Source organism: Neopelma chrysocephalum, unplaced genomic scaffold (assembly GCF_003984885.1).
Source record: "Neopelma chrysocephalum unplaced genomic scaffold, ASM398488v2 Primary Assembly neopelma1_97517, whole genome shotgun sequence".
Taxonomy (NCBI): domain Eukaryota; kingdom Metazoa; phylum Chordata; class Aves; order Passeriformes; family Pipridae; genus Neopelma; species Neopelma chrysocephalum.
Window position 1 is genome coordinate 1,310,874 of NW_020926159.1, and position 11,468 is coordinate 1,322,341.

The 11,468-nt window shown below is 40.3% G+C and overlaps 1 protein-coding gene across 1 annotated transcript; it reads left to right on the forward strand.

Annotated features, from left to right (window-relative positions):
• Nucleotides 1–935: 935 nt before the first annotated feature.
• LOC113961974 (cytochrome P450 2K6-like) lies at nt 936–9,247 on the forward strand. The gene is made up of 9 exons (XM_027672734.1): nt 936–1,385; nt 3,044–3,206; nt 4,250–4,399; nt 4,866–5,026; nt 5,667–5,840; nt 6,450–6,591; nt 7,291–7,475; nt 7,558–7,699; nt 8,935–9,247. The coding sequence occupies exons 1-9, from the start codon at nt 1,200–1,202 to the stop codon at nt 9,120–9,122; spliced, it is 1,491 nt and encodes a 496-aa protein (XP_027528535.1). The 5' UTR covers nt 936–1,199; the 3' UTR covers nt 9,123–9,247.
• Nucleotides 9,248–11,468: the final 2,221 nt, after the last annotated feature.

Here is an 11,468-nt window from a genome sequence, read left to right on the forward strand (position 1 = left end):
ACTTTCTTCAGACTATGGCTTGGCTTCTCTGGACAGTCTCAGTGAAAGACCTGGATGGTTTCTTCTCCATGGCTGCTTCTTTTAACAACTCCCTCTCTGCTGCTCACTTTCTTAGAGTCTAAGACCTAAATCAGACTGTACCTCAGCCCTTTTTCCTCAGCCAACAGAGGACATCTTTTCTCAATGAGGTGTCCAGTTCTGGGATCCCCAACACGAAAGAGATATGGACAGACTGAAGAGAGTCCAGCAAAGGGCCACAAAGATGCTGAAGGAACTGCAGCATCTCTTATACGAGGAAACGCAGAGAGATTGGACTGTTTAGCCTAGAGGAGACTCAGGGAGATCTTACCAGTTTATATAAACACCTGGAGGAAGGCTCAAATAAGTCAGAGCCAGACTCTTCTCGGTGTGTGCCCAGTGACAGGACCAGAGGCCATGGGCACACACTGAAACAGGGGAGGTTCCTCTGAACATCAGGAAATACTTTGTTGCTGTGAGAATGACTGAGCACTCCAGGTTGCCCAGAAGGTTGTGGAGTCTCTCTCCTTAGAATCCTAGAATTGTTTAGGACCTTGGAGATATTCAAAACCTGTCTGGACATAATCTAGGACAACTGGCTCTTGATGGCCCTGCTTGAGGAATGGGCTTGGACCAGATACATTCCAAAGTCCCCTCCAACCTCAATCATTCCATGATTCTGTGACTTGAAATTCCCAGTGGATTCAATGGAAACAAAGTTATACCAATTCCTAGGTATTTTAAAAAAATAAGTCTGTGCACTACTCCCTTGGGCAGTGGCATTTTGATTTCAGTTCTCAGGGTATCAAGGCTGTACCTGTACTAATGGCAACAACTTAATTAATCAGTAACCTGGACAGTGTACAGAGTTTATGACTTTTATACCAAAAACCAGGTCAATGACCTGTAGTTCTCCATGTTCTTGGACTTTCATACTCAGACACTGAGCTATACTCTCACCCAGTCACACACTTGGCTAGCAAACATTTACCTGCCTCTGTACCCTACTGAGGTACAGCACAGGGGGAGAGAACTAAACCAGTCACAAACTGCAAGAAAAGCATCTGGGAAAGAGGTTTACGGACTAACATAGAAGTCTCCAAAGGGAAATTTTTGCAGGAGGACAGAGATCCAGAGTCCACGTTTTCTCTTTTCTGTGGCAAACACTTTGTTGAACAGAGATGGATTGGAGCAGCAGCACTTCAATTGGTTTAGTGTTCATCCTGGTTTTTCTATGCATTTTGAAAATAGCAGGTTTCTGGGACAACAACCAGAGAAAGAATTTTCCTCCAGGACCAAGAGCATTACCTATAATTGGAAACCTTCATTTGTTTGATTTGAAGAGACCCTACAGGACTTATCTACAGGTAATAATTTTCTTTTTTATTGGTCCCATAAATACACATATCACTGAGACCATAGTCCAAGATGTCAGAGAGTTTCTCCTACTACCACTGACATGTTGTATCCATGGATGATCCTTTAGCAAGGGACAGGAGATGGTTATTTGAGTAGAAAACTTTAAATGCAGAAAGATTTGTTCTTTACTGTAATATTTTCTCCATGCAGCTTCATGCATCCAGGTTTCAGCCTTAAACAACTCTCAAATTAATAACAAGGGCCCACCTTATTTTTGTGGTAATTTTGAGGAAATGGCAACTGAATAAGGAGTGATTTTGATATGTGGTCTAACTCCCTCTGCTTTCTACTGATTGATGTGTTTGGATCTGTGACTGGAGCTTCTTGCCGTCACTGATTTAGCAACCTTTCTCATCTCTCTTTCCTCCTTCCTTCCCCAAAAGCTGAAGATAACTACATACACTTAATATTCAAGGCCAACAGTTGCCAGAATAATAAACCTTTTGTTTTTCTTCTAGTACTCTGCTACCCAGTTTATTGCAGGGCTTTCCTGACTGTGAGTTAGAAGACTTCAATGAACCTGCTCCTTTCTTAGAGTTTTTTCCACTTAGACATTGCAATTACACATCCTCCTTGCTTATGATTTCAAAAGGGATATCTGCACCTACAAATCTGGATGTTGCACCCACAAATCAAAAGATTGCTTAGATGCACTATCTAGAATATCACTGTAGCTATCCAGTACAGCCTAATCATGCTGACAAAAGGAAATTCCACGTGTTTTCAGGTCAACAGAACAAACATGTCTCTGCCTGTAATCCAGTGACTCCACTCTAATGCAAGAAGTTGGTTCTCTGACTTGAGTATAATTCAGATATGTGTCACTGCTCCTCTTATTTCATATATAGTTGGCTCTACTCACTTACTAGAACATTTTGCATATTGTTGCTGAATAGCTGCCTTCTGTTTCTCTCTGCAAACACAGAAGAAAATAAAGACAATCAGGAAAACCCCCTCCAGTTGTCAGGAGAATTAGGGACAATGAGTTATATAAAAATAAATCTACCTGTACCAGCTAAAAAGATGTCTCCAAGGCAGATTCATGGTAGATATCATCATGGCTAGGCTTTGTGAACGAAGATTTGGGAAGGCTCTATCCACATCTCTGTGGGACCTCCATGGTAGATATAGTCATGTATAAAAAGTGTGAATTTACCTAATGCTAAATCCTGGCCCATAAAACAAAAGTTTGGGGGGGGGGGGTGGTTATACAATAATGGTAGCAAAGGTTTGAACAGGTTTAGCCCGTGAACAAAAGAAACACAATAGCATAGAAATAAGTATGAAAACACAAGTCAAAAATTAAATTTAGAGGGGTTTCTGAGGGAAAACAGAGCTGTCAGCATAATCCTTTGCTGATCTAGGGTTGACACTTCTACTCACTTTAGCTCAGTGGGGCTCCACTCCCAACTGTGCTATTTAGTCATTAACCATCACAATGTCTGGCACATTCACATTATTTAAATCAATTCTCTTTCTCTGGACTTGGGAAAATATTTAACATGGCAGAAACTCAGAAGCAGGACAGGGAAATAAACAGCACTGAAAGGGTGAATTTCTTCATAAGCTGCAAAGTCTGTAAATCCCTGTTCTCTTCTCCTGACAGCTGTCAAAGGAATATGGCCCAGTCTTCAGTGTTCAGATGGGGTACAGAAAAGTAGTTGTGATTTCTGGGTATGAGACAGTGAAGGAAGCTCTTGTAAACCAGGCAGATGCATTTGCAGAGAGACCTAAAATCCCAGTCTTTGAAGATTTGACCAAAGGAAATGGTAAGTTGGTTTTATTTTTCCTTTGTCAGCTTGACTTGTTCAACTTTTTTTCCTTCCTGTAGACAAAGCAGGAGCTGGGATATCACTTCGGATCAGAGGCCACACAAGGCAATGGAAATAGGGAGCAATCTCATTGACTTCAGTGGATTTATTCAAAGTTGAAACTACTGACAGTGACAACAAACCAGGCATAACTCTAAAAATAACCACAGCAACAGATAATGGATATTGTGACACTTTCAGGATCTAGAACAGGGCATCCAGGCCATGGAAGCATTTCCAGCTCTCATGACATGGCTCTGTGGTTTTTCTGAGTATGGTAATAGAATGGAACACAAACAGAATTGGAGATCTATTTTAAAAGGGGACATACTGTATACTGAGCTGGGTTTCAAAATGGGAATTTCATACCCAAGCTTCATTCTAATTTAGCATGAGAGTTTCATATTTACATCTCCAAAGATTACACCCTTGGGCAAAGTCAGGAATAATTCTGCGCACATTTTAACAGCTGCATTTTTTGAACATATTATGCACTTAAGCTTTCTTTTCACTTTATTTTTTTCTTTTGAAAAAAAATATAGCTGAAGTCATTAGCTATATTGGTAGAAAAATTTCAGTGGAAAGAAAAACCTGGTTGTGGAGATTTTAAGATACTACCTGAATTTTAAAGACATTTGTGCCTATCCAGTTTTGTCCAGAAATCATCAGGTACATGAGATCTCAGTTCAATTCCACTTCCAAACTATGATGATCAGTGGTTTGAACTTGAATTTCCAATGCCATCTTTCTTCCAGTGACAAGTGTCTCTTAGGATATATACTCTTAAGTTTTGATTAGCTACATCTTAAATAGTTATCTTTTTCTTTGAGCAACAAAACTATTGTTGAGGACTGACAAGACTTAAGGCAAAGTTGTGTTTTGACTCAGCCAGAAGTAATTTAGTTTTTAAAAGTGACTGCTACTAAACAGCTCCATTCTGTGTCTAGAAAAATCAGTTATTTCTAATCCTCTGCCACCTTGAAATGGTCTCTTTGTGTCAGGGGTTGTTTTTGCTCGTGGTGAAAACTGGAAGGTGATGCGAAGATTTACTCTCACAACCTTACGAGACTTTGGGATGGGGAAAAAGGCCATTGAGGATCGAATTGTGGAGGAATACGGGTACCTGGGAGACACCATCGCCTCACAACAAGGTGGGTGATTTATTCTTCAAACCTGTAGAAACATGGAATCATGGAATGGTTTGAGTTGAAAGGGACCTTAAGGATCATCTCATTTATCTTCCTGCCATGGGCAGGGACACCTCCCACTATCCTAGGCTGCTCCAACCTGGTCTTGAACACTTCCAGGGGTGGGGCAGCCACAGCTTCTCTGGGAAATCTCTTCCAGTGCCACCCCTAAGGTTTTGCTTAAGGACCCAGAGGCCTTCTGAACCTTCTCATGTTCAGACCTTTTTAAGAACTGTACTACAGGGTGAATGAATTTGATGAATTTGGCTCCTCTGGCATTTTTGTGTCATTGCATGGTATTCTGGCACTGAATGATGATCAAAAATGGCAATCAATCACAGGAAATAAATAGCAATAATTAATATTAAATTTACATTTACAAATTACAACTCTTGCCACAACATAATACATTCTTTTGTTCATTGTGTAGGAAAGCCCTTCGACGCCAGTAAAATAATTAATGCAGCAGTTGCCAACATAATTGTGTCGATATTACTTGGAAAACGATTTGACTACAAAGACTCCAGATTTGTGAGACTTCTGAATCTGACCAATGAAAGTGTGAGGCTTGCTGGGAAACCTTTGGTCACGGTAATGATGAACATACTTATGTTGCTTTTCCACTGGATTCCATGGGAAAGTAGCAATACTGGTAGTGAGTGTCTTCTGTTAAACAGGCAAATCTGAGACTTTGGGAGATAATAGGTTTACAGAGCAATTTCTTGGCAAAACAAAGCTTGGGAGACAGTCTGGGAATCTTGAAGCCAACAATCAAACTCCCAATCTCTCAAAAACAAACTTAAACTGTAGTTTGAATAGTGCTAAGGAGAAATAAATATTCTCTGATACATGCATGCAATGCTGCCTCACACCAGATTAATTTCTGTTCCTTTAGGCTTTGAAAAACAAAAGAGAGTTAGTACTAAAGCTGGTTAAAACAGGAAAAAAGTTGCTGGACATCATTTTCATCTCCACGGTGGCAACTTGCAGCTATTTGAATCTGACATCAACACTACTCCTGCAAAATAATAATTTGGGGCTGAGAATTTTCCTTGTATTCGGTGGTCCCTGATGGATTTCTACCATGAATTAGTTTTCATATTCTAAAGAACAAAATATTAATGTTAAGTTTTTTCTTTGTATCTGCAAAATGGGTACAATATCACTAATTTGTTTCTGTAGCATTTTCAGACCTCTGGCTGGTAAATTCTAACAACTTCCACTCTTGTAGATGTACAACCTCTTCCCATACCTTGGATTCCTGCTAAGGGCTAACAAGACTCTTCTCCAAAACAGAGATGAATTCCATGATTATATAAAAGTTACTTTTGTAGAACATCTCAAAAACCTGGACAAAAATGACCAAAGAAGTCTCATCGATGCTTTCCTGGTTAAGCAGCAGAAGGTAACTGAAATTTTTCTTGTTCATTCCAACTTTTATGATTCTATGAAGACACAACTTCCAGTCCTTATAATTACAGCTAAATTTCTTTAGGGAATCTATCTTTGACAAAACACATAAAACAAAGTGGTAGAGTTGAACAGATACTTCACTCTGTTGCAGTTCCAACCCCTTTTATTCAGCAAACATTTATTCTTATTTATTTCCCTCAGACTGTATCAATATATTTACAGAGGCTGCATCTTTTTTTAATCTACTTTTTCTGTTGCCCCAGATTTTCTGCCTCTTTCAAGAACATAACTCATTGCAGAATAAAATCACTACCTGGGCTTTACTGGGACTCTTATTTGGGGTCTCTGATATATCTGGGTTACCTTCTCCATAGAGAAAGCAGCTCCCTTTGCAGCTGGCCCCAGTAAATAGAGAGATCATGCAGAATATAAAATCTAGGTCAGTGTTATTCTCCAGGTACAAGCCCAAAGCTCTTCTTTGCCTTTCACACTCATTTTAAAATACAGTATTTACTTCTTAGTAAATGTTTTTCTACATAAATTGCATTATCACATGGAAAGCTTTAAGTTTTCATCCTTTTATCTCAACCACTTTTTTCAGGAAAAATCCACTACCAATGGTTACTTCCATAATGGCAACTTGCTAAGCTTGGTGAGCAATTTGTTTACTGCTGGTGTTGAGACAATTTCCACCACACTATACTGGGGCTTTCTACTGATGCTAAAGTACCCTGAAATTCAGAGTAAGTGGTTTTACGACAGATACTGTTACACTCAGAGCTTTAGGAACCAAACGTGAAGCTAGAAGGTCAACATATCTGTTAATACACAGTTACAAAAAGCCAAGATTTCCTGTTAATTATAGTCTAGGTAATGCTGTGCCCCGTGATCCAGACCCAGTGAGGGGCACAATGGCCAACCTCCCACTATAAACAGAGTTCATACAGACCAGGCCCTTTGCTCAGGAAAATCTCAATAATTAATGACACGAGCTGTCCTGTGTAGGGCAATGAAATTGTTCCAGGTTTCCCTCAGAAATGGGTTGTTGATAAACCAAAGGCCTGTGCAGATGTTAAATGGTCCGTACTGAGGCACCAGATACCTGAGAAGATGCAGGGAATTGCCCTTTATCTGACATCTCCATTCCAGTTGATGGTACAGGGCTGTTTGGAGCCAAAATGGGTTTCTGAGACTCCAGTTGGGCAGAGTAAGAACTTTAGACAGAAGAAAGGGGACAACAAAAAGTCATTAGGTTTCTTGTTGGTAAAGAAACAATCAAATACTCTAATTCTGTTCACCTTCCATTATTTCCAAATGGAAAAAAAAGACTTTTGGAAAATTTATGATTTTAATTTCTTTTTCTATTTTACATCAATAAAGCACAGGATGTCTCAGGGATGAATGAGACCTTGTTTCTTTCTCATACTTGATTATTTCCTCAGGAAAGGTCCAAGAAGAGATAGATCAAGTGATAGGGTCAAACCCCCCACGGATCGAGCACCGAACTCAGATGCCATATACAGATGCTGTCATCCATGAAATCCAGAGGTTTGCCAATATCCTGCCATTGGATCTGCCTCATGAGACTGCTGCAGATGTCACCCTCAAAGGCTATTTCATTCCCAAGGTGAGATGCCTACAGGATTGTTTTTTAACATTTCTTCTTCCTGAATTTGTCCAGGGATTAATTCCACTGTCCTGTTTTGCAGGGAACCTACATCATCCCCTTGCTGGCCTCAGTCCTGCACGACAAGTCGCAGTGGGAGAAACCAGACATGTTCTACCCTGAGCACTTTCTCGATGCCAATGGGAAATTTGTGAAGAGAGATGCTTTCATGCCCTTTTCAGCAGGTGCTTCTTCTTTTCCATTTACTGTCATTGCAAGTAACTACTTTTTACAAGGGGTACTTGTACTTTTTGCTACCGAAGCCTGGCCTCCATATGATCTTTTTAATGGGGCCATTTCACACCCCATGTTTCACAGATTTCTGAGGGGACACCTCTGATAAGAGCAAGTACTCCCAAATGGCTGCTAATTCCTCCAGCCTCTGGATGTTATTGGTGTCTCAGTTAGCACTGAACAAATATAAATGAGACTTTGTGGTGCTTTTTTAAATATGAGGAAAGTTTACAGGAAATTCCATGATGGTTTAGGTAACATGTATCTGCATTATAATCTGTAGCCCGCAACTTCTCTACGTCTTGGGTTTGAGTCTTACCACACCCAGTTGGACTGTCTACGATCACAAAAAGCGCATAGAAAAGGTGGCTTCTATGTCTTTCCTGTTTCATTTTTCTATGTCCCTTCTAAAAAAGTCATGAATAATGTCAGCTGGGTCAAGATTTCATATACTGTGACAACAGGGAGGAGTTGTCACATAAAAACCCAAATTCTGTGTAAAATCAAAGAACAGAAAGGGGTTGCATTTTGAGGTTTTTTTGAGGCTTCCCCAGAATGTGATGTACATCTGAGTTTAAAAGGCAGTTTAAAAGCTGCTGCAGTTCAACAGGACTGAGAAAAATTTATATTTACAGCACTTCTGAATATCCATAGAATATGCCCCCCACCTTCCCTCTCAGTCCCACTCTGGCCAGCATTTGTGAGTCTCCAAGGAATTTTCTGACAAATTTTCATATAAAAAAATTGCCTATATATAGACTAATAGAGCCAAAGCCTAGACTCAACTGGTTGGTCCAGGATTCAAAAATTGGGCCAAGTAGACAAAAAAAAATCTGAAAATGAAGAAAAAATTCAGATTTTATTGAAAACTAGAATTAAGGAATTCAGATTGCAGTTCCATACATTTCTCCCCAAAATGCAAGCATTTAGACAAAGGAAAACTAAAAAAAACACCACCAGTTGGCTTTGTTATCATACCTCTCAAGATCAAGTTTCCTCTCTCTCTGATGACTTCTGTACTCAACAGACGTTTAAAAGCTGATGAGTTCTTCATTCATAGCTGGGATAGGACATTTCAGGTGTTCCAGACTCCCACTGACCTTTCTCCAAATAAGAGATGCTTAAGGTTTTTCTTTTCTTTCAACTGTTGAAGAAGCAGCTCCCACTGACTCTTATTTTATTCCAGGGAGGAGGATCTGTGCTGGGGAGACTCTGGCCAAAATGGAGCTCTTCCTCTTCTTCACCAGCCTCCTGCAGAGGTTCAACTTCCAGCCTCCACCTGGAGTTTCCACCTCAGACCTGGACCTCAACCCTGCTATTTCATTTAATATCATCCCCAATCCCTATAAAATGTGTGCTGTGACACGTTCCTAGAGCTCTGAGTAACACTTAATTGTTTCAAAAATGTTCAAATTACTTTTCCATGACATCTGCCTTCCTAATCCTTTGATCAAAATAATTCAAAACTTAATGAAGTTTTTCAGTACTTCTAAACCAAAGTGGTGTTCTTTTATTTTTTATTTATTGGGGAAGGGCAGAAATGGACCAGAAATATGAACTAATGTATGGCTCACATTAGATCATCTAATCTGGGCTAAATAATACAGACCCTCAGCTTTCTTATTTCACTTTTCACTTGGTAATGAGTGTTTGTTGAAAGTATATCCCAAAAAGCACTCCCAAGTGCAGGTTTCTCCAAAGAGACATATGGACCATGAAGCTCTGCCTGGTTTGTACTATTGCAGTTAGAGATAAGCACTGCAGAGCTTCTGTGGTGAATGTGGGATGTTCAGAGCTTCAGGCCTTTAGAACAGAAAGGCTTGTTCAGTCAGATGGGTTTGAAGCTGGGTACCCTGTTCCCCAATGCCTCATTGCAGCTTCTTCCCTTGGCTCTTCTCCCTGCTCCTTCCACTGCCATGTGCAAAGAAATCAGAGTTCTGTACCTGTTATAGCAGATCACTTCTCAGGAAAAACCTTAAGCCAAGTTGACTTGAGTCCAGAGGGTCTTTAAGATTTTTCCTGAATGTCCTGTAAATGGATACGCTCAGAAAAATGAAGTGTACACCTGCAGAAAATGACTGCTGCTTTTGTAATGAGCCCTCTAAGGGGCTGTTAAACATTGCATAAACATTGTGTGCAAATTGCAGCTAACAGAGGGCTCCCACCTCCTGGCAACTGTAAAAGGAAGTTAAAATTGACTGAGAGCCAAAGTAGCCTTGGGCTGATTCTGCTTCAAGCCTGTGCAACTGCTCTGCCCCTGAGGGCAGCGTGGGAGTTGGGTGGTGCTCTTGGTTCAGGTCCAGCATCCTCAGGTGCCACCCAGACACATCAGGGCTCATTGCCCAAGTGCTGGGGACATGATCAGCGTTGTTTACTGAGTGATCACTGTGGGGTGTGTAGGGGACCCTTCCTTCACCAACCACGACAAGGTCACCTCTTTCCTGACTCTTCTATTGACTGAGAAAAACAGAAAGTTTCTGGAATAGTTCAAAGCCTTTACACATCAGTGGAAACGTGCCCATCACAGATCAGAAGTGACTCTCCCAGACATTACAGTGTAAAACTTATTTTTCTTCCTCCTGTCCCACCATACAGTCAAGTATTTCTGGTGGTGCTCTGCCTAAACCTTAACCCAGGTGTAGAAGGACAGGTATTAAACAAAACTCTACCTAAAAGGAGGAAAACTTCAAGTATTACATAACTCATGCTCTTTACTGTAGATGTCCTTTTATCACATCACCACAGAATTTCTGATTTATCTCAAAAATACTTCTGACAATAAAAAGGGATCGTCTCAGTTATGAATAATTCTTATTTTTTCAGATTAATATACAAAGCATGAAAATAAGCAGTTATGGAGAGGCACAAGATCATGGATGACTCTGTGAGGATCCATTGCAAGGACATCAAAATGTCTTTGCTGGGGCCACAGTCTGCTCCAGTACTGAGTCTGCAGATCCCAAAAATCAAAATGTTGACAGCCTTGTCTGAACTGATCCTGCTCTTTCCTCCAGAACCTCTATTTGCTGAGGCAGCCTGAAATTCCACCTTTCACATGGCAGGGCCCTGTGTTGCATGATCAGGCCCTTTGCTGAGGTGTCTCTGTTTATCAGATGGTTAATTTCTGTCTCCAAGCCAAACAGCCACCAGATTTAGTTACCTGGAAATTATTCTCCTTCTCATTAAATGTAGGATCTCCACAGCTTCTATAAGAATGGTCTAATTAGGCTGAATAAGAATCTAGAGGTAGACATCTGGCCCTATTGAAGGCAATAGCAGAATTACCAAATCCAATTACCTGGATTTGAAAAACACAATGATGCTGATAAATTCAGTTTTCCTAAAATACTAGGCTGCCTTAAATCCAAACTGGTCTCTGATCCATTTCCCAAAATTCTCGCTTTTCTATGGGCTTGCAAAAAATCTCCATTGTGTGCCAATAGCTCCCTCCTGCTGGGATTCCCTGCTCTACTTAAAAAAAAAAAAAACAGTTTTTAAAAATTTATAAAGTAGCATCATGGCTTGGTTTTCCAAAAATGAACCTTCCAGCCCTGTATGAGCGACTCAGGTGCACCCACTGTCTTTCAGATGGCACTGCAAATACAAATGCCATTCTTATATTTAAAGTACTACAAACCTTAGAAATCTAAAATATTAATGGAATATTTGACTATTAGGGAAATTATATGTCTCAATCCATCTTTCTGCCCTCCTTCAGAG